General features: G+C 39.4%; 1 protein-coding gene across 1 annotated transcript in view; it reads right to left on the bottom strand.

Moving 5' to 3' along the window:
- The window catches only part of LOC124277767 (serine/threonine-protein kinase 38-like), a 66421-nt gene that overhangs the window by 16412 nt on the left and 24793 nt on the right, over positions 1 to 25216 (bottom strand). Inside the window, 3 exon segments of the mRNA XM_046713501.1 lie at positions 1937 to 2060; positions 2920 to 3003; positions 17479 to 17601. Coding sequence (XP_046569457.1) covers positions 1937 to 2060; positions 2920 to 3003; positions 17479 to 17601 — 331 coding nt within the window.

Here is a 25216-nt window from a genome sequence, read left to right as displayed (position 1 = left end):
TGCTTGCCTTACATTATAGTTAAAGTTGCATTATAGTTAAAATACAATGTTAAATATCCTCTCAATTTAGGAAGACAAGAACTTTAAGGGAGACGACAAACACACACAGCTAAGGCCAAATAAAAAAATGTTGTGGTTCCGATTACACCTCTTTGAATTTTAGGGTAGGTAGGATTTTTTTTTTGTTAAACATTTTTTTAAGAAGTAAAGTACAAACTAACAACACATTTATCAATGTGCAATTGTTTATTCAATCAAGCTTGCGGCCATCATGTCGACTTTCTCTATCAGAGTGACCGATGTCCGTCGGTGATGGGAAAAAACAAATGGTATCTGAAAGCTTATTTCATTCATACTGCCTAAAAAAGATAGGGTCGGCACCAGAATCCAAGGGTCGGTCGGGCAATCAGAACCACAACATTATTTTTTTTACGCCTAAAGCCTGGTTGTCTTGACCCCATAGATCTGGAATCATATCTATCTGGATACAGATTGCTAGACACCTCTACACGCATAGTGAGGCCACAACTTCAGACAAACAACTCATCTAGATGCAAGATTCCACTGCAGAGTACCCTGGTTTAGCAGGGTCTCGCTGTACTCATATTACTGATACTACTGACAGAGTGGTGTCCTCAGGACACTTTCCACACTAACATGATTTTTACAGCATGAGGTATGTTTTCGTATCAAGGGAACCATAAATGTTTAACTTCAAGCATGAGGACAATGACATGGACCCCTGGACTTCCATGCTCTATTTTGAATGCTGAGAACACATATTACAGTATGAATAAGCAATGTCTAAACATTGCAGGGACTGAAACCGTCCGAGTCCGGACTATTTATAATACTTACTGCAGCAGGCCATCTATTCTCACATGACATGAATGAAGGCATCCTACCCATGACGTGACATGACTATCATAGCAATCAGCAGACACCAGAGTATAGACATTCCTGTGTCTGGCAGGACTACTGGAGACATATCAGTATGATTTATACACTACCAAGCATAGCAGTGTTTGAAATATGCACAGTCCCTCTACCTGACCCAGGGATTGGGATAGAGAACTTTGACAATGGGCCATTTTCAGGATTATTAGCCATTTTCTAAATTCAGAATGAGCCACTGCCCTTGTATCAGTAGTAAACTTCAAAATCTTAAGGGTCCATTTTTTATTCTAATGTGCAAAATGGCCCATGGCCCCTGCCTTTCCCAATCCCTGCTGCCCCTATGTTAAACTTACAAGATTTAGGGGTCCCTAGATTCAAATACCACAGAACACTTCAAACAACTACGATTTCCCAATTTTTGGTCCTGTGTAGTGTAAATCTGTTGGTCCTTGCCTAACATCAAGTACAAGCAGTTTATACAAGTACTATCACCCCACCATACATTAATGATAACAGGCTTCCGGGTCCGACCTAAACAGCACAATAAATCTTATCCAAGAAAACATTAAAAGTCCACTGGACACGAAACACTAAAACACCCCAAGACATGGTCCATCACAACACTGATAAAGGCTTCTTACAGGAATGCAGAGTTTCAAATCATGTGGTATTCGGGGTCTTTGGAATTTGTTGCTTTCACATAGGATTCTGGTGACTAATTCAAATCTTTTAATATTTTAGATTAGGGTGATGACATTGACTTCCTATGAGGACTTTGGGTTAGAAAAGATGCCCAGCAAACCATGATGGCTGTAAGTTGCCTCAGGTGGCCAGGTTCAGTTACTCTGCTGCTTGCATGTCATTGTACATGGATTTGTCAGTCATAATATTATCTCTAGGCTCTCTCTGACAGTGCGCCATCATAGAGTAAATGTTAATCATTGTGGCTATTAGTAACAAACAAGGACCCCTTTCATATCTATTTTCATATCTATTTTCATCACTGTGGACACTGTTGGTCGTGTGGTCCTTGGCCTACCTCCAGGAAGGAACTCCATGATGAGATAGAGATTCAGGCCATCCTGAAAGGAGTAGTACATCTTCACCACCCACTGGTGATCAGCTTCCACGAGAATGTCCCTCTCAGCCCGGACATGTGCCACCTGCAACACAAGGTTTGCCATCAAAACAATGTCCAAGAATCATTGTTTCCTGAACAACATTACATCAAACTAGTGTTACATATCAGAAGCAATTTTACATATTACCAATAAATCACTTATCCACTGCTATTCATGCTAGCAAGCTCTTCCCAAGTCCTACCCTAGTCCTACCCTTAAGTCATACTCATTGCTAACTTGGCCTACACATTGCTAACAAGCCCAACTAATGGCTAACTAGTTCTACACATTGCTACATACTCATACAAATTGCTAACAAGTCAAACTCATTTAAAAGAAGTTGTCAATTGCTAAAGTCCTATTCATAGCTAACAAGTCACATTCATTGCTAACACGTCACATTCATTGCTAACCAGTCTCATTCATTGCTAACATGTCACATTCATTGCTAACCAGTCTCATTCATTGCTAACACGTCACATTCATTGCTAACAAGTCTCATTCATTGCTAACAACGTCACATTCATTGCTAACACATCTCATTCATTGCTAACACGTCACATTCATTGCTAACAAGTCTCATTCAATTGCTAACACGTCACATTCATTGCTAACAAGTCTCATTCATTGCTAACACGTCACATTCATTGCTAACAAGTCTCATTCATTGCTAACAAGTCTCATTCATTGCTAACACGTCACATTCCTTGCTAACAAGTCCCATTCATTGCTAACAATTCCTACCCATTACTAAATCCCACAACATGAGGAAATAATGCAAACAGGTTATTTCAAAATATTTCAGCGTTGATATATACCCAGTTTCGTCACGGTACACATTATACACTTTTCCCCCAATTCCCTGTCTGTATGATGTCAAGACTTGTCAGAATCTCCGTACCTGGTCTTTCTCCAACATATCTATCTTGCGAAGAATCTTCATTGCATAGACATGACCAGTGTCCTTCTTCTGAACCAAGCGTACCTGAAACAGGGACAAAGGCATTTATTACACTGAATAGTGCACTCCAGGAATAACACATCAGTCTCTAGAAGTCTCTAAAACATAGGTGCTTCTCATAACCTATACTGTATTTCAGAACTGGAGAGGAATGTGGGTTTTGCTAATACAGTGGAACCGTGCTTATCTGGGCCTAGATTTTCGAAGCTCTCTTAGCGCTAAGATTGTCGTAAGTGACATACATTAACATTAACCTACAACTATCTTAGCGCTAAGAGAGCTTCGAAAATCTAGGCCCAGGACCACAAAAAAATTTACATGTACAGCAGACTAGTTGGATTTTACCAATGATGTCCACACCTGGTGTTTTTGTTCCAAATTTTATTGACCATTTAAAGGCAGCACTAAACAACATTAATTGGACTGGCAATGTCGCTTCACACATGGAACTATGTTCAACATCAAGATCTAGCGTGGAAGCAGGTCAACAAGCATTGTCTCTCTTTAAGTTCAAATTGTTTCCATAATGCCACCCAATCTTCACAGATGCCATGAAGACGTTATCATCTTCTTCAAAGTGGCAGCAATCTACTTCAAGACCATCATCCTAAGTGTATTATTCCCTGAATGCCCCGTGTGTATTGTTCTGTTCCTGTTGTCTGGCCACTTCAAGCCTATCATGCATCCAACTGCTGCCCCAGACCACATGTAAACATGTGAGCAAGTGTTCCCCCTATTAGTATCTAGTCAGCTGGTCAAGTCATCAGTAACACTTGGCCACCTCGCACACACAAACTGACCACAGTGTTTAGTCTGATCCTGGGGGAGCATTAGTTCCAAGAGGCTGGAGGCTTCCCACTATCATGTTAACCCTTGCTGTAATGTTGATGTGTTGTCTCACTTACAGACCCTGCAGCTTATTATTCTACAAAACAATCACCATTATTCCATTCTCAGCTCTAACAGCCCATACACATTCCCCTTTGAGCTCTAATTTAAGAGGCTTCAGTGTTCCTTAATTCTCTTCTATAGAATCATCCTATGCTGTCTGTGACTTAAGCCACAAGGATGAAGCCAGCCAGAGTTTAGTAAAACTCTGTTTAGTCTAATAGTGAGTGAGTGAGTTTGGTTTTACGCCGCTTTTAGCAATATTCCAGCAATATCACAGCGGGGGACACCAGAAATGAGCTTCACACAATGTACCCATGTGGGGATTCGAACCCGGGTCTTCGGCGTGATGGGCCAACGCTTTAACCACTAGGCTACCCCACCGCCCCTAGTCTAATAGTAATAAGTTCTGCTGATAGTAGTCCAGAGAATAACACCAAAGTCTACTAACAATGATATGAAGAGCCCAAATTGGACAAGAAGACTAAGAAGTCTTTCTAACCAACTCTTTGTGTAAACTTAAATAAATATATTTAAAACTATATATTACTCTTCACTGCACGATTCCCTGATTCCATTCAAAGGAGTAGCTTCCTGGGCCCTGTTTCACAAAGCTCTCATAAGCCGAAGATCTCGTAACTTTTCTTGTAGCATTTGTACCTCCTATACTGTAACACTGACTTAAGATAGTTGTAGTGCTACGAGAGCTTTGTGAAACGGGGCCCAGGTCACTCCAGAGGTAAAATCTTCCACCATTAATACTGACATTATGAGAGATTACAATTCAGTAATGTTTAAAGAATATAAAAATGAAAACATTTCAATTAATTAAAAGTGTCAACAACAAAAAATAAACTGCTTCTAAGGATTCAACTAAAAGTTAACTAGTATGTGCATATTTAGAAGACTGACTGACTGACTGACTGAGTTTGGTTTTACGCCGCTTTTAGCAATATTCCAGCAACATCACGGCGGGGGACACCAGAAATGGGCTTCACACATTGTACCCATGGGGGGATTCGAACCCGGGTCTTCGGCTTGATGAGCCAACGCTTTAACCATTAGGCTACCCCACCGCCCGCATATTTAGAAGAGAAATATTGAGCGGAATCACAGCAAGGGTTAACCGAAGTCCCCCTCCCCCTGTAAGCATCCTGTACAGTTCTTTATCCCTGGCTTCCTCAGATCCCACGGATGATTAACAAGGCTTGTTATAGCTGACCCCAGGTTAACACAGGCGGAGCTACAACCACCAGAGGTGGCTGAACTCTGTTTGTATCTTATCCATTATAAAACCATAAATTATGGATAATCCTACTGACAGCATCCACTATAAACACATAAAGCCATAAAAGTGATGCTGGTTGATTACCCCTCTTGTGGTTTCCCCTGGACTGTAGTCACATACACTGGACACTGAAGTGCCCACATAACAATATAATATCCGGGAAGGTCAACTGATTTACAGCAACTTATCCCATATATCACACTGCGACTTCAACCTATCTGCCTCATGTAAATCTCAGCAACATGTTGCGGGAGAAAAATATGTCTGTATTCCACCAAAGATGCGGCTATTATGAGCTATACCATGGCAGCTGGTACAAATAGTCTATAGCATGTATAACCAGTCTATAGCTTAAATAACAAGACGATAGTTTGAATAACTAGTCTCTAGCATTAAAACCAATCTACAGCCTGTATAACTAGTCTCTACCTTTATAACCATTCTATAGCATGTATAACCAGTCTATAGCTTGAATAACTAGACTATAGTTTGAATAACTAGTCTCTACCTTTAAAACCTGTCTACAGCCTGTATAACTTAATCTCTAGTGTCATAACTAGTCCATAGCTTGTATAACTAGTCCATAGCTAGTATAACCAGCCTATAGGTTCTATAACTAGTCGCTAGCTTAATAACCAGTCTGTAGCGTGTATAACAAGCCTATAGTTTCTATAACTAGTTGCTAGCTTAATAACCAGTCTATATCACGTACAACTAGTCTCTGGCAAACCAGTGGTTAATGGTTTGACCGACAATCTACGCTATCAAAACATGAAGATAAACCGAAACACAAAAACATTTGTTTCTATGATGCCACACTCAGCAATATCCCTTCTGTATCGGACAATCTGGTGATTGATCTTATGAGTAACGATTCACAGTAATGGTACAATGACACACACTCAACCAAGTTAGAGTGAATGAGTATAGTTTTACGCCGCACTCAGCCATATGTCAGCTATATAGCGACAGTCTGTAAATAATCGAGTCTGGACCAGTCAATCCAGTGATCAACAGCATGAGCATCGATCTGCGCAATTGGGAAACAATGACATTTGTTAACCAAGTCAGCGAGCCTGACCACCCGATCCCGTTAGTCGCCTCTTCGACAAGCATGGGTTACTGAAGATCAATATTCTAACCCGGACCTTCACGGGTAGCCAAGTCAGACAGTCTATACAACCCAATCCTTTAAGTGACCCCATATGGCCAGCCTGGGCTTGTGAAAGTTCCATGAAGGAATCGCCAATTCCATTCAAACCACTTCCCTGATCAATCAATATCTGCAACAAAAGAAAGCCATAACTCTAGTCTGCATATTTCCTATTGTCTTGACAACAGTTTGCCATGACTGATGCATTGAAACCACTGACTTCCCGTCACACCAGAACCATTGCCTGGCATGATCTCAACACAGTTTTCTTCCTATTTTGTTAATGAATACTACTGGTGGCTTTTATCAAGTAGCAGGTGCTTGTGATAGGCTGGTGTAGTTGCCATAGCAACAGTATACACTAATGACAGCATTACATCATCAGCTTCCTGCATCCAGCAGAGAAGTTCCAAGCCTCATTACAACCAGCTCACCCGGAAGCATGAAGCAGGTTAATGTAGATAACGAGGTTAAATTATTCATGAAATGGTGACCATCAGGCAATTCTGTCAAGAATGGGCTGTTCACAAAGTAATACATTACGTCTTTGTTGTTTTGAGGTGAACTACATTTGATTGAGATGTGGAAGATGTAATTACTGAAGAGGGTGCATTTTATGAAATGTCATCTGCCATTTGATAGATCCACCAGGCAGTAAACCAGAGCTTGATACGGATCAATATGTTAACTACAGGAGCAGCAGAACAATCAGCATGGCAACAACAAGGGGGGTTCCAGGTCGATGACTGGATTGAATCTTCAGACCATCACATTACTTAAGACCACATCACCCCTATCAACATCATTATCATCACACTCTTTATCTCATTATGGCAACCACCAATATAATTACCGTCATCATCATAGTCATCGTCATCATCATCATCTCATTATGACAACCACCAATATAATTACCGTCGTCATCATCATCGTCGTCGTCATCATCATCTCATTATGACAACCACCAGTATCATTATTATCTCATTATGACAACCACCAGTATCATTATTATCTAATTATGACAACCACCAGTAACGTTATTATCTCATTATGACAACCACCAGTATCATTATTATCTAATTATGACAACCACCAGTAACGTTATTATCTCATTATGACAACCACCAGTATCATTATTATCTAATTATGACAACCACCAGTATCATTATCATCTCATTATGACAACCACCAGTATCATTATTATCTCATCAACCTCCATTCATTATTATATCATTATGACAACCACCAGTATCATTATTATCTCATTATTATCTCATTATGACAACCACCAGTATCATTATTATCTAATTATGATGACAACCACCAGTACCAGTATCATTATCATCTCATTATGACAACCACCAGTATCATTATTATCTCATTATGACAACCACCAGTATCATTATTATCTCATTATGACAACCACCAGTATCATTATTATCTCATTATGACAACCACCAGTATCATTATTATCTCATTATGACAACCTCCAGTATCATTATTATCTCATTATGACAAACACCAATGTCATCATCATCTCATTATGACAACCACCAGTATCATCAATACTACCATCGTCATCAACTCATTAGTCTAAGCCATAAGTTAATTTTGCCCTATGATTGTAGGTTTGAATCCCAGATTTGCTGATTATGATCCTTGATCTTTCAAATGTCTATAACTAATTACTACGTGCCTTCCTCCTACACCATCTAATATTCCCTGTAGTTACTCAATTACTGTTCTGAATACTGTATAACTCTTGGGAATGGATCAAACCAGTATGGTTCACCGCCAGCAGCTCCTGTAAAGTAATGTCTGAAGCCTTCGATTAAGATTAATTTTTTAAGGAAATGAATAACCCAGGTTAGCTGTATCAGTCTCAGTGATGAACCGTAGGGGAGTTTTCTTCATACTGCTACTAAGTGGAGGAGCCTCACTTCCTGTACACATCATACACTATACAAGTGTTGATCACGGGGTGGAATCCTGAGCCAGCAATAACATCCTCACATTTGGCACCAGAATACAAAATATTTTATGTTATTTGGTACATACAAGACAAATAGACGCTGTAATTAGATCAATTTGCCTGTTTAACATGACTTCTAGAACCCTGGCAACCACGCACACTGGCAACCATACATGTGATAAATTGAGTCCATAACCTGACAGCTTAACAAATTAGGAAGAGATCAGTGAGTCATGCATGACTAACAGAAAAAATACATTGGGAGTTAACTGGCAGGTTACGAGTGTCAACATTCAACAATTGGCAACTCAAATATCTCACAATCGCGAAAGGAAGTAACTGACAGGGCTTATTAAAGGTTTCCATGACTACTAAGAAATATGACGTACCCAGAATCAACCACTTAAATAATTCATTGGAACTAAATGTATTGAAACACCACATTCTCTAAAGGCAGGCAATAAAATATTTTGAGTAATCATTAGAAATCTCTGTTCAACGTACAATATGTGTTTATGAATACTACAAATCTCATAGTACATATACATTATACTCCCTTACATTAGTTGATTTGACCTGTAAAATATCATGTAAATTTGTTGCACTATAGTTATGTTACTCCAGAGCTACAGATAACGTTTTGGGTCATTGAGTCGAGTACTCGCTTGTGTTCATCTCAATTGGGTATCCTAATTTTCTTTTGAGTAAATAAATAGATTGTACCCACCTCACTCAAACTCATTTGGGTATTTTGCCATTTTTCATTAATTGTAAAAATATAATCAAGTTTAAATGTTGGTTTACGTGTTTGTTATATATATTTGATCTGTAATATGAGAAACAATAAGAAAGACTGCAAGTTGCCAAGTTCATGTGCGGAAATAGAATCTTTCAATATACCTCAGTCAGTTATTGGATCTGTCCTTGGTAATCTGTATCACATTTTTGTGTGTACGCATGTAAGATCAAACTTATTGAGTATTTACAAAAGTTCAAGCGTACTTGAATTGAGGAATTGAGTTTTCACATAAACATTTGCGTAATTTACGCAGATATGCAGCTTATCTGTACCTCTGTTACGCAACATGTTTTAAAGGCCAAAATAGTCATCCTCAGTCAAAGCCATGTCCCATAGAAAATATCTCAGTCTCCGTCTGTCTGTCTGTCTGTCTCACACACAGGCATACATGCACACGCACACCAACTAAATCCTACACCATAATTCACTGAGCTGTAGTACAGTCCTAACATCACACCATCCCCCCTGGTATACACATGACTTTTAAAGTCTAAGATTTGTGTGGCTGTACTGGTAGGTTAGCCAAGACAGCATCCTCCAAGCAACCTGGCTGTTCTTCACTGCTTTATTTTGGGGTGAATCAGTCTGTGGTTTGTGGAGAGATGATCTGTTGACCAACATGTTACTGATAAACATAACCAGTACTCACATGTGGCCAATGGCTTATATAGATTGCATTGAGATATCTCTTGCAGTACTGGTTGACATACTCTTCATCCAGAGTGGGGGCTGGTGGAGTTAACAGCATGAAATCTCTGATGACTAAACTACCATTATCTGGTTTTGCAAAAGTAATTGAAACCTCGTACTAAGGGGATCAGGGAGTTGAACTACTGATTTGAGAAAAGAGTCTACTCTCCAAGATCATGAAGATAGGATAAGACCTATGTTAGTTGAACTGCTTGTTCCAACAGACGATCTTTAAGAACGTAATAATCAATGAACGTAATTAACCAAAAATGTCCACAAGATGGAACAGTGATACCAGACATCAATATCCATCTAAAACGTTTGAAATTCTACCAGCCCTGAGGATACCCCTAGGGATACCATCAACATAAACAAAACTTGTCTGGGCTTAGTTCCAGCCCAAAACAACAACGTTTACAAATTTAAGACAAACCAAACAAGCATTGTCACTAGGGTGACATAATCCCCCGCCACAAATTATCAAATCAAACTTAAAAGTAATGAAAGTGAAGGTAATAATTTAAGATGAAGTTAAACGTAAACAAAAACATGACCAGTCAACCTCTCTTGATATCTTGATCTGTAGTTATTCAAACGTACAAATATTTTCAAGACTCACTTTGACCTTGACATGAATGTCTTAGTGTATGAAATATGCAAAAATAGTAAGAAAGAAATTGCTTATTGAAAAACATTCAAGGGAAGTCTTGAAAGTCTATGAAGAAAATCCAGTGAACTGTTCATGAGATATCTCGCTGAAAATCTTAACATGCAGTCTAACATGCTGAAATCTTCAAAGTGTCGCCGTGACCTTGAAAATTACGTGAAGGTCACCAAAATCGACTGGACCTTGCACCTTCCCCAGATGAAGCTTGGTGTCAAATATGAAGAAAGTCCAGTTTATGGTTCTTGAGATATCTCGCTGACAAGCTTAACATACAGCTTAACATGCAAAGTGTCGCCATGACCTTGAAAATTGAGTGATGGTCACCAAAATTGACTGGGCTCTATGCCTTCCCTAGATAGAGCCTGGTGTCATATATGAAGAAAGTCCAGTGAATGGTTCTTGAGATATCTCGCTGACAATCTTTACATGCAGGTTAACATGCTGAAGTCTTCAAAGTGTTGCCGTGACCTTGAAAATTAGGTGAAGGTCACCAAAATCGACTGGGCATTGCACCTTCCCCAGATGAAGCTTGGTGTCATATATGAAGAAACTCTAGTGAATGGTTCTTGAGATATCTCGCTGGCAAGCTTAACATGCAGCTTAACATGCTGAAATCTTCAGAGTGTCGCCATGACTTTTAAAAAAAGGTGAAGGTCACCAAAATAGACTGGGCCCTGTGCCTTCCCTAGATAAAGCTTGGTGTTAAATATGAAGAAAATCCAGTGAACTGTTCTTGAGATATCTCGCTGACAAGGGTAAAACGTTAAAGTCCCCTTGTGACCTTGAAATGAAGGTCAAGGTCACCAAACCTAACTGGGACCTTTCTTTTACTGTCATGAACCTAGGTACCAAATATGAAAAGAATCCAGTCAACGGTTCTTAAGATATTCCAATTCGGACGGATGGACGGACAGACGGAGCCTAATACTATAGTCTGTTTGCAGTGAAAACGTACCGATGAATTTCACTTTAAACAAAAAAGTAAATCAAATTTAGTGAAATTAAGATTGTGAATCCTCATAATTTTACCTTGCCAAATGAACATTTAAATCTCAGAATTTTATTCAACTTAGGATAAAAGTTGTTTAACAAACGATCATAGATTCAAATCGCTATTATTGGTTTGTATTACAAGGGGATAAGCGCAGTAGATGGAAACAAATGCACGTGCGGTATGTGATGAGCGTTAACTTAGACCAACCCCGCTTGTTCTAGGTGTTTCATCTAATGATAAAAAGCCCAGTAAAACAGCACCTCCAACTTGAATGTATAGAATACAGCATGATAAAATAAAACACATTGTACCCACTTCACTAACCTAAGACAGAGTGATCACAGACCAAAAGTTGGACTGGGTGAAGAACAAGACCACCTACATCTTTGGAGGACCGTCTGTGATCAATGCTCAGTCCTTGAGGATGAAAAACTCTATTTCATGTCTTGAACTATATATTCAGATGTAAGACACTCCTTATTCCCTTTCCCTTCACAGTCAAATTAAGCCTCCTTTTTAAAAATCATGAGCTGGATAGCATAGAAATAATCTTCTATCATATATACAACTTCACCCAAAGTTAAAAGATCTCTAGAAAATCCAAGGTCATTATAAATATTTCTATTAGTATATGTATTGTTTCTGTTATATATGTATCGGGTTTATCTAGTTTTCCCGAATATTGTCACTGTCTCTGAATGGTACGTTTGCACAGTAAATAACCTGTATCTTGTAACAATGAATATATGTCTTTGGGTGAGTGGGGCGGTGGCGTAGTCTAGTGGTTAAAGCGTTGGCTCGTCACGCCAAAGACCCGGGTTCGAATCCCCACATGAGTACAATGAGTGAAGCCCATTTCTGGTGTCCCCCGCTGTGATATTGCTGGAATATTGCTAAAAGCGGCTTAAAACCAAACTTAGTCAGTCAGTCTTTGGGTGAGTTATCTCCATCTGAATCAAACAGCTTAACACCGGGAGGGTTAAATTCTGCCAGTACTGTCTTGTGGGGGCATGTGGGAACCAGCTGACAAATACGATGACTGACCTCCATAATCCTTCCATCACATTCTCCCCTTTCCTTCCACCCATACCTACTGACTAGCAGGAACTATGTACATTCTCCCCACCTTTAGCCCCTCACCAGTAAATACCATAACGTTTTCACCAGATGCAGCTTTAGTCCAAAGATATTCCTGGCCATTAAATCTCCTTAGGCTACCTCCCTTTAAATGATAACTCTCTTTTCCCAGCTACAAGCTGAGTGCACCTATCTTAAACTAAAAATGAAAGCTCCCTTAACATAATCACTTTTTCAAATTTCTTGCATCCAACAAGTATTTTCTTCAACCAAACAACTTTCTCCTTTCACCCCACAATTATCTCATATCCATAACTCTCTCCTTTCACACAAGACAAGAGTGATTAGGTAGCCTTTTGGCTAAAGCATTTGCTTGTCAAGCCAAAGACCTGGATTATGTACATTGTGCCAGTCACATCTTTATAGAGAGCGAAATAAGTGAAATTTGTGGTCTTCTGGGAAGGGGAGGGGTTAGGGGGCGGAAACAAACTAGGGACAAACAGGTGAGTGAGTGAGTGAGTGAGTGAGCAAGTGAGTGAACCCTGGTCTTTGGGGTGATGAGCATTTGCGTTTACCACTAGGCCACCACACCACCCATTCTTCCAGACGATCTGAACAACAAGATGATGTTCTGGATATAAGGGCATCCTCCATTGTCTTCAGTCTCATATTCAGTAACAATAGGTAAATGTATACAATATATCTTGCACAGTGCATCTAATTACAGAAACACTAAAACGTATGTTGCTTGGAAAACATGCCCCTCCCTTCCCTATACTTCCCTGCCCTCTGCAAATTAGTATCAGTCCATGACACGCTGCACATACATCATGTAACATCAGGAAATAATGTGAAATATACACACCACCATATACAATCAGCAATGAGCTGTAATTCCCTTCTTCCTTCCCATTGGCTAAAGTAACCTTCCTATTGCATTTATCCCATTGTCAACATATAAAACAGGCCGTGTTCATATCACATGCGATATGCGATACATAGCCATGCCATGCGATATATACAACACAAACTGTCAATGTCATGAAATATGATCATGAAGCCTTCATTGACATTGTGATTAAGCTGTTGTTTATTTCATCAGTGCGTGAAAGTAAATACCGTCCCAGCCATGTAGTTTACATTGCCTTACTTTTATATCCATATTGTTGATTATCAGACATAGGTAATATCCTAGGGAATGTACAGGAAACAGGTTTCTAGGTGATAAACAGGGATGGAAATAAGTACAAGCCTACTAGTCCAGACCAGTTTTGCTAATGTTCAAGGTATCCTAAAAGCGAGTATCTCTATATTATATCAGTATTCAGCCGAGAAGACCTCTTGGTTAATTACGATCCCTAAATATGTAATTTTCTGAATAAAATTGATATTTTATACTTATCCTGACTCATGAGGTAAGCAATAAGCATGAGTCATGATAAGGAAAAATATGTAATTTTCTGAATAAAATTGATATGTTATACTTATCCTGACTCATGCTTATTGCTGACCTCATGAGTCAGGATAAGGAAAAATAATAGAATTGATAAATAATGGAAGCAGAAAAAGAAAAGTTCACAAAACATCATATGCCAAACACCTGTCCAAAATGTCTGTCAAATGTATGACTATATTCTGCATATATGGGCAGGTGGGAAAACTCAATGCCTTTCTAACTAAGGTGCAAAAGGAACCGCCTAGATATAAATATCATTATAGTGACGTAGATGAAACTGTATAACAGGTTTGTAATTGACAAAAAAATCTTGTTACGTCATACGTTTATTCTTTTCAAAAAGCAATAAGATCTGAGTTGACAAACGTCCCTGCAATGACTGTCAATGTGCAACTGGTTCGTCACAAGCTAAGACACCTGTTGTATAAAAAAAGCTTGGAATTTCACAACTCATCAAGCTAGGGCACTATTCTGACACTTTGAGCAATAAATCTTGAAGGGTTTCAAGCAGGCAATTACAGCAAGATGATACAGAAACACCTGCACAAATGCTCCAAGAGATTTATGAAATATCACTCAAGAATTCGAACAGGGAGAGATTTATGAGTAAATCATCCAATCAAAGAAGACTGTTGGTGAATTTTCAGGTGGTCCGACCAACCGCTGAACAACCTATAAAATCTGTCCTACTCTTTCAAGGCCGGAAATACTGAACAATGGTACAAACAAACTCTTGACACTGAAGAAACCATGACATGAAAATGAAGGATAAAGAATTTTGGAGTCAACCTTTGAAAAGAGTTAGCGGTAACCATGTCATCAAATGAAAACTGCACAAAGTAGTTAAAGAACTTTGCACTCTGACTGGAGAGCAAGATAAATACCACATGGGACTGTGTGGACAGGATAATGGACAGATTTCTCTTTCCATTTATAAGGGTTTATTTAAAAGCTTAATAATGGCTGCCTGGAAGACATCTTTGCCTGGCTGAAACATGGCACATTATCTTCAGTGAGGGAGCTAGTATCACCCTGGTATTAAAGATTTCAATCTTGCTCAGTTGACCAAGAAATCAAATTTTCCTGTTAGTTGCGAATTAATGGTATATAGGATACTGACATCGAGCTGACCAGTCCTTGTTGCCGAGCACCAGCCAAGGAAACAATAACTACCATATTTAACTCCTTTTGCTATGATGTTTCAAAGGACTGAACCTCTTTCTGCTCACTGGGGTCTATTTCCAACAGTGAGTGAGTATTGTTTTATATAGCTTTTAGCAATATTCCAGCAACATCACAGCGATGGACACCAGAAACAGGCTTCACACATTGTACCCATGTGGGGAATCGAACCGGGCCTTTGGTGTGATGAGCAAATGCATTAACCACTAGGCTACCCCACTGCCCCAACAGACCACTGACATGGTCCTGGTAGCAGCCACTAACAGTGGCGTACACTAACTGATGCAGTGACATGCCCAGTTGTATCTGCAAAGCTTAAAAGGCTTCATTGTTGATACTGGAGCAGCTCAGCGTGACTCGACAAGCCATGCCGCTATTCACTGGCTTGCAAGGACGTACACATGGACTACACAAACACCATCATGCAGCCCTGTATTTACACATCCGATTGATACAAGACCGTCTGAATCACGCTGAATTGCACACAGATATTTAACTTGCTGGAGCATAGTGTATTCTTCCGGGTAGAACAACACGGGCAGGTGGCAGTTACATGTAGCGTATATTGTGGTTGTCAAATGTGTGAGTGAGTGAGTGAGTGAGTGGGAGGGTGGGTGAGTGAGTGGTGACAGGTGGGTGGGTGGGTGAGTGAGTGAGTGAGTGAGTGAGTGACAGGTGGGTGGGTGAGTGAGTGAGTGGTGTGGAGTGAGTGAGTGAGTGAGTGAGTGAGTGAGTGGAGTGAGTGGCAGGTGGGTGGGTGAGGTGAGTGAGTGAGTGAGTGAGTGAGTGAGTGAGTGAGTGAGTGAGTGAGTGTGAGTGAGTGAGTGAGTGAGTGAGTGAGTGAGTGAGTGAGTGAGTGAGTGTCACCATTTGTCCTGGGAAATAGTGAATCCAAAAGCTGGGGTATAATGACACATAACCATCTAGATCATATTATGCTGTCATTAATATTCAACAGTTGATGCATACAACATGGCAATAGGAACCTCTACTACCCTAGAATCAGTATGGGCAGATTGTAAATTACATAAGAACTAATCAGTTTTCCCAAATCATGATCGTACACACAAACAGTTAACAGTAGAATCACAACCTATTCATCTACGCTCTTAAGCAGTGTTACACCATGCTGCTCACTACTCCAGGCCTTCGCCCAGCTGATGAGCAGAGCCTACAGGTTCAGTTCTCCACAGGGAACATTATAGTAAGTCAATTGATGGCATGTGACTAGTCCAGTGAAATAGTGAATACATCTTGATTAGGCAGCAGGATCTGGGTGCAGTTGGCTTATGGATCAGCCTAATTACAGACACAAATGTAAACATACACTAGACTGCAGCTCATTTCGAACTTGTGGATCAAGGAACTTGATTCTGGAGGGAAACAACGAGTCCCTCTTGACAGTGGCTAATGGATGAGGGGCGTATTTATCCCTGTTAAGTGATTATATTTATACAAAACCGTAGCTATAATCCTGCTTATTGGGTCTTAAGCGTTAATATTTATATGCAACTGTGGCTATGACCCTGCTTGTTTAGTGTCAACATATATACGAAACTGTGGCTATAACCCTGCTTGTTTAGTGTCAACATATATACGAAACTGTGGCTATGACCCTGCTTGTTTAGTGTCAACATATATACAAAACTGTGGCTATAACCCTGCTTGTTTAGTGTCAACATATATACGAAACTGTGGCTATGACCCTGCTTGTTTAGTGTCAACATATATACGAAACTGTGGCTATAACCCTGCTTGTTTAGTGTCAACATATATACGAAACTGTGGCTATAACCCTGCTTGTTTAGTGTCAACATATATACGAAACTGTGGCTATAACCCTGCTTGTTTAGTGTCAACATATATACGAAACTGTGGCTATAACCCTGCTTGTTTAGTGTCAACATATATACGAAACTGTGGCTATAACCCTGCTTGTTTAGTGTCAACATATATACGAAACTGTGGCTATAACCCTGCTTGTTTAGTGTCAACATATATACGAAACTGTGGCTATAACCCTGCTTGTTTAGTGTCAACATATATACGAAACTGTGGCTATAACCCTGCTTGTTTAGTGTCAACATATATACGAAACTGTGGTTATAATACTGCTCATTAGCATTCGTGCCAGGGCAAGCTCTGCCTGTGTGGGTTAAAGGACACACACATGGCTATACAAGGAGGGCAATACACATGGTCAGTCGAGATTAGTTACTGTAGTCTATAGTTTAACAGTATAGCCATGGCTGCAAAATCTCAACTGGAACAAGCTGCAGATAAGAACCTACTTGGAACAAAGAAAAATGGTCCTCTTAATATAGGACACTTACCTCGCCAAAAGCACCTCTGCCGATAACCTTGAGGGGTTCAAAGTCATCCACACCAAGGCGAGATCGCTTGAGTCGAAGAAACTCGGTTTCTTTGGTGGCATGTTGTTGTCGTCGCTCCGATTTCTGCGAAAACAAGAATACTTAATAGTTTTCAACTTCTCTCCAGACATTTCTATTTGATTCTGATTAAAAAGTATTTACAATGCCATGTACCCAAGGGGGTGGGGTAGCCTAGTGGTTAAAGCGTTTGCTCATCATGCCAACGACATTGGTTCGATTCCCCACACAGGTACAATATGTGTGAAGACCATTTCTGGTGTCCCTGATAAGATAAGTTAGGAGATTTATTGCATAGGATTCCATAAAAGCAACAGATATTGCTTAAAGCGGCGTAAAACAAAACACACTCACTCAACCAAATACCAAATGTTTATTTTTACATTTTCAATATAATCTGTGTAAAGTTCCTAACACTCTTTTACGCTTGTTTACATTTGAACTGATTGTGAACAGTTTTCTATGTACCAATATACGGTGTTTTATGGTGCCAGATATGTTACATTTTCTACTCTTGTACCCTGTCCTATGACTGACTGACTGACTGAGTTTGGTTTTACGCCGCTTTTAGCAATATTCCAGCAACATCACGGCAGGGGACACCAGAAATGGGCTTCACACGTTGTACCCATTTAGGGATTCGAACCCAGGTCTTCAGCGTGACGAGCCAACGCTTTAACCACTAGACTACCCCACTGTCCTATGAGGACCTTCAATACACTAAAACTTCCAAGTTAGAATTCATACATAGAACATTATCTAAAACATTACACAAATTCACGTTTACACAAAAGAGAAGTTTAGGAAGCTTGTAAGCATTGGCATATGAAAATATATCGAACATAAAATTGGCCGTTTTGAAACAAAGAGCCAGCAGCACTTTTCTTCAGTTGTAGTGGTTGTAAATTCAATAAGCACATGCAAGACAGCAACACGTTTCTTTGTTAGCATGTGTTTGTTATATAAACAAGCTTTTTCAGACCATTTCACTTCAGAGGAGGTATGAAACAAAGAAGTATTCATTGAAATCAATATTTCATTTTAGTGCTCAACTACCAGTCTACAAGTTCTTTGTCCAGCTGTGCATCAGTTATTAAAATGTTCAGCCATTCTCACAAACCACTCAGATAAATTCTATACAAGCCTTTAGGCACCATATGCAAGGGAACCCTCTTCCTGTAACACCTACCTAACGATGATGTACATTAACATTTGTGTAGTCATAGGTTCTGACGAAACAGCTTGCGAGTGGATGATATTTATCAATTATGTCATCAAAAGTCTAGACTGACCAATCAATTTCAGCAAACACATTTCAGCTGAATCATAGCAGTAAAGTTTAGTTTGTTTTATTCTTCAATACAACAATTACGGTGACCGTATTTCTCTCAGCGTGCAGGCCTCGAAGGATCCTGAGGGAAATGGAAACTATTGACAAGTTGATTTAGGCTTGAAATCTATGACCACCACGAGAAGCAAGTCATAGTCCGAAGATTCATATTTACCTAACCTGTTTTCCAACATTGGATTTGTCAGTCAATCCATTTCTGTTTACTTCCCTTAATTTGAGGCCTGTTTTGGGCTTAGCTAACGAGTACCATTCTTCCTTCTGTACAGCGCAGCACACCATAGCACACTGCACAACCATCTATGGCAAAAGGATTATGTGCAATAAAAAACCTTCATCGTATGCCTTCAGTGAATTCAGCTAAATGAAAAAGGGATAATAAACTTGGTCATTTAATTTAAAACATGAGATAACATCATGACTACAATTCTGAAACAACCGAGTCCTGTGAGTCAGGCCGTAACCAATTAGCTGTTCCTATTCCTACTAAAGCATAGTCAGGTACATGTATTACTATTTAACATGCACCTAAATGTGTGGTCAACCTAACGAGACACTCAATCATAGAACCAAGGTGGCTCTCTAACTTGAATTATACCATTATAACCAGGCTTCGAAACATTGTTTGGATCAATTTACACCATTTTGGTTCAACAATGTCTGCTATTTAGGCTTTTCAAACTCCATTGAGATCACAAAAATACTCTGTCCTCGGAGTTAAATGAGGTATTTCAGGTGGTTAAGGAGCTGATGGATTTATTCTTGTCGTGTCGTCTTGCCATTCCTCTGCTAATGTCCTGTCTAATTGCACACAAGCCAATCTTTGCTGGTCCAGGACAGTTTCCCCAAAAGACGTTAATTACAAATGTTTACATAAGGAAATCCACCACAGTTTTCGGGAACAAAGCCATGTGTCACCAATGAGGATGGGTTGTAAGACCAGCGTATATGTTAGAATATTTCACAAGTTAATGAATAAAGGAAAAGGTGTCAACATCACGAGCTATATCCAACTGGTGGCAGATGTAAGGGATGTGAATCGCAGTGCCTTAGACAGCCACAACACCCATGTCCTTTCACCTTTTTATGAAGTCACATGTCTATGTAATGGCAAACACAAGACATTTTTCCTACCAGATATTCCACACGCCTTTGTAAACCTGAACACAAGAGGTCAGATATAAGGCTGTTTACAAAATCTACCCTACACAAAATAGACTACCGGTACATAAGGATAAAAATATCTATACTTGCGACACAGGTCTATTGTTATCACTTTTATCACACTAGTCTCCCTGGTTTCAGATTATCAGATTGCGTAGCTCAGTGACGGGGTCAAAGTAGACATCAAGTTGAAAGTAAACCTGTGCTCAAACAGTCGTAACGGACATAGATGAGATTAAAATACACTTCAACTGCTATCATTTCAGAATTGTAGTGTGTTTCTTGTCCAAGGGCCCGTTCCACAATCCAGTGAGTGAGTTTAGTTTTACGCCGCTTTTGGCAATATTCCAGCAATATCACGGCGGGGGACACCAGAAATGAGCTTCACACATTGTGCCCCTCTGGGGACTCGAACCTGGTTCTTCAGCGTGACAAGCAAACACTAGCCTACCCCACCGCCCCTCCACAATCCAGGATCAGCTATCGAAGAGCATGGGAGTGAGAACACTTGAGTGCTAAGACAGATTTGTGGAACCGGCCAAGGGCAATAACATGGTGTGCGCATTACATATTCACTAATACCAGAGCCACAATACAGGACGGAGCCCCTCTGTCAGTAGATACGCTGCAATACTGATAACCCTGAGAACCCTATCAGTAAACGTAATTGTTTAGTGAACCCTTTGTCAACATGATCGAACAGAGCCCTCGCTATTAATACACACGCAAAGAAGACTTGCTCCATGACATTGGACATGCCGTAAATTAGAAGGTGGTAAAAGTACCTCAACAAGCAGGATGATGTCAACTTGTTTCCAAGTGGACTTTAGGTGTATGAATTTATTTGTTCTTTTTTTTCTGCACTTGACAAAGAAAATGAGAGAAGAATCCTCGCAAATGACATTTGAAGAATGGTTTGAAACTTGAAATTGTATTTAAATTTATGTCAAATGTTACACTGAAACATGCCATAGAATCACCAACATGCAGACTGTGCCAAATAATTGGAAATGAGTGAGTTTGATATGTAAGAGCGTTACATATGATTTGATAAAAAAAAGTTATATTTTGAAATTATTTAGATAAGTTTTCAAAAGGCTTTAATTATGGTATACCTGACACTTTACGTCAATTGCAAGAGACAATATCTGAGGGTCTTTTTAATTTTACTCGACAGAATTATAAAACTGTCAACAGTTTTTGTTTTCAAGCCTCAAACTTTTGTAGTCAGTGTATTTGTAAACCAAAAATAAAGTCTTGTCTTAAGCTGTGTCTCATAGTTGAAATCAAATGCTCAAAAGGTACAGACCACCTCAATTAGCAGCGTGGCTTCAATCTCTTAACCTACAAAGCAAAATGAGTTTCACACTTCGAAAATTATCGTTTACAGTGATGTGGTCGCCCAATTTTGAGCACACAAGCAAGAAGTGGTTGTTTACCCTGCTGCCTGGCCTTGTAAACACAGCTTGAGTTGTGTACTCTGCAGATTACCCCCTCAAACACAGTGTTAGAGGTGACCAACGAACATACACAAAGTAACACTGGGATGTATTGGGTAACTCTGTACAGGGATTCTCATGACTTAAGGCAGGGGGAATGTGTAAGTGAGTTGGGTTTTAGGCCACTTTTAGCATTGTACCAAGTAAAGGAAGGCAGGGGCTCCAGGAATAGGCCCATTGTACCCATGTAGGGAAATCTGACTGGGGCTTTCAGTGTGCCAAGTGAATGCTTTACCACAAGGCTACCCCATCACCCCTTCGAGATAACAAATAATAGAGTGCTACCAAAAGGTCTGCAACTGTCCTAATCAACCAAGAAACATCTGAGCAACTTTATCCTGTAAATTTCCTTCAAACTCTATCATTCTGGCATTCCCATGAGGATCAGTCAAGGGCCACCTTGGACCTACTGCTCCTGACATTTACAGGCATGTGGCTGTACAGGGTCAATTTTGACTCTTAGTGTCCATTGTTCATCACTAATGAGACACTTCAGCAACACAACAGGGATCATCTGGACATTCTCTGAGGCTGATGTTCAACCACAAGTCCACAGCAACAGTCTGTAATTCCCAAATTAGAAAGCAAATTTCACCATTTAGGCAATCACAGTTCAAGCATTTGCTTCAGGTTTTTTTATAAAATGACTTATTTCATAGAGAGTGAGTTCAGTTTTACGCCACACTCAGCAATAGTCCAGCTATATGGCGGTGCTTTGTAAATAATCGAGTCTGGACCAGACAATCCAGTGATCAACAACATCAGCATCGACCTGCGCAATTGGGAACCGATGACATGTGCCAACCAAGTCAGCAAGCCTGACCACCCGATCCCTTTAGTCACCTCTTACGACAAGCATGGCTTACTGAAGGTTCATTCTAACCCGGACCTTCACGGGTCGACTTATTTCATAGATAACATGACTGTAAAAGTGGAGGATTTTGACAATCGGTTTAGTATCACACTACACAGATTGAAGCAACAAGTGACACCATTTTTCCCAATTTCAACACCATGGGCTCGAAAATCCTTGTACAAAGAATCTACAACTATAATTCATAATTTCAAATTTAAAAAAAAAATCATTGTTTTAAAAATGTCTACATATATTTTAGAGTTTTTTTAATGTTTATAGATTATTAGGGACTCATGCAAAACAAACATGGATGCATTTCTGTTGGTCATTGAAATACACCTTACCATATCCTATTCAGACATTTCAAACTTCCATGACTAACATCACATAACATTATAATACATAAATCAATAAACTTGCTTATGAGGAAACAAACACTCCTCCTTTTCCTGAAATATTTATAAACCCATATTTACAGAGTTCTTTCTGACAGGTGCCCTGTGTCCTGCGCATGTTTGGTGCCAAGCAACCAAAGGTTTATGCAACCTGTATCAGGTAATTAACAAGCCTTGTGCAAACCTCTCGTGACAAATATTTGCTGATAAAGGCTTATCTCTGGTCCGAGTTAACACATCATGACAGCCAATTTGTGTAGGTCAGATTCAGGCCCAATACACATGTTGAAGACAGTGAACTTGTGTAGGGCGAAACAATGCTGTGAGAATCTGTGAACTGACACTGGAGTTAATGAGCAGAAATAACATAAAAGGGTGTTATTTAGGTTCATATCAATGCCTGTCTAGTTGTCACAAATTCAACAGGCCTCACACATGGAAAAAAACATATTTTATTCAGCACCTGCCTTAAAACAAATGAGAACTAAGGTCGTTAAAATGAAAAGTCTTTTGGCCCGAGAGATACCTTCAGCACCAGTTGAAATGTACCTGAAATGTAATTACTAGTCTGTATAGAAGATATCCCATGAACAGCTTACTATTCAATTAGTCTTGGCGATACTTTAACATCTGACAAAATAGCTCTGGATAGCCTGCCAGTGTGGATATCCATCCCTGTTAATTAACATCGGCCAGATAGTTTCGGCAAGTGTCCAGTATCTTCCTTGTGCACATACCATGACACACGCAAGCAAAACTACAATAGCACAAAGTGAGTGAGATCAGTGGGTTTTCCTGAACATGTCTCCTGTAAGAATTTGACAGTACTTCAGGTCTTCTTACAATAGTAAAGATCAGTTCAAACCACGAACAGTCAACCCTGAAAACTGTACTAACGTATGGAAGTTTCTAGGATTGTTACAAGCAGTATGTTCACCAGGTGTTACACAGCATTGTTTTTAGTCAACATTGTTCAACATCACAATGACATTGTACTTCACTGTTCATACTTCAGCATTTCCTCAAAACAATGACATGTGGGCTGTATCCAAACCTCCAAATGTAGATAATTTTTTCTATACTGTATATCACTTCACAAAAGCCAGATAAGCAGTATATATTTTGGGACATTTTCATTGCTGAACACCAAAATGTTTCTTGTGAATCACTCAACACTAAGCCTATTGACATGTACAACCCTTACCACTAGTTTTGACACAAAAAGAGGTTTTATGAAAGTTTTATTATGGAACAAACTTGACTTTAACAAGTGCCTGGCACTGGGAACTTAACAGAACCATTATGTCAGCTGTGTTAAACCTTGGAACAGAACACTGATATACCACTACAAATGCATGGGTGACTCGATGCTGATTCCACTTCATACCTAACAGATATAGACAGGAGCTCTTCAAACTAGATGCAGTGACTTTAGTACAGGTAAAGTGTGTTATGATAATAACATGAAATATGTGCGTTCGTTACTTTACAAGAAAGTAAGATACTTTATGGATGACAACTTCTTTACTAAAAATGATGCGACGTTTTGGTATAGATTCTTATACTGTTTTCAATCAAGAATCTATACCAAAAAATTGCATCATATATAATAAAGAAGTTGTCAACCTAAAGTATCTTACTTTCTTATTACTCACCAACTTCTAAAACGCTAATCAAACAGGTTACTTTACAGTTGTTCATTTATACAATTGTATTATTTAAAACTACCTGGAATCAAGAACGAAAACTGTATTCAGGATCATAAATATTTTAGGCCAATAAAACTCTTCCAATTTCATTGAAAATCAACACATACCTTCTACATCTAAAAGTTAATCCCTTTTAAACACATAACACCACACCGGGACACTAAATGAAAAACGCACTGAATACTGATGACACGGTCCCTAAGATGGAAACAATGAGGCTGCAGACTCACCTCATTTCCTGATAATACCAGAGTGAAGCTACAACCTGCTGCATACTATACATACATGCCATTACACTGGGGAACAATACAGCTGTAATCAATATTTAAACAAGAATGCAAACATACTAGAAATACAAATTTCATGGCATGCATTACTAGAATTGGGGTTTCAAATATTGATGTGAAAATTCCTCGGACTTAAAATAGGCAGCATACATTTGTTGAGGTCTTCATTGACTGAAAAACATTAGCCTTATGGAAACCCCCACACATTAATACATTACCTCGACCTGCTGTAGTATTTGCTCCAAACATGCCTACATTATTCTAGCACAAGAGATAAATAACAACTAATATGTTGTGTTGTTTACACACTGATACCAACCAAGGGAGATCTCAACCTCACTAAGTAAAAGGTGAACATTTAATGTAATATTTTACGGCTATATCACTGCAATATTTAATCCTGGTCTGAACCAGTGTGGATGG

This window comes from Haliotis rubra, unplaced genomic scaffold (assembly GCF_003918875.1).
Source record: "Haliotis rubra isolate DU_JTF1 unplaced genomic scaffold, ASM391887v1 Scf227, whole genome shotgun sequence".
NCBI lineage: Eukaryota > Metazoa > Mollusca > Gastropoda > Lepetellida > Haliotidae > Haliotis > Haliotis rubra.
This window is presented reverse-complemented; position numbering and strand designations above follow the sequence as displayed.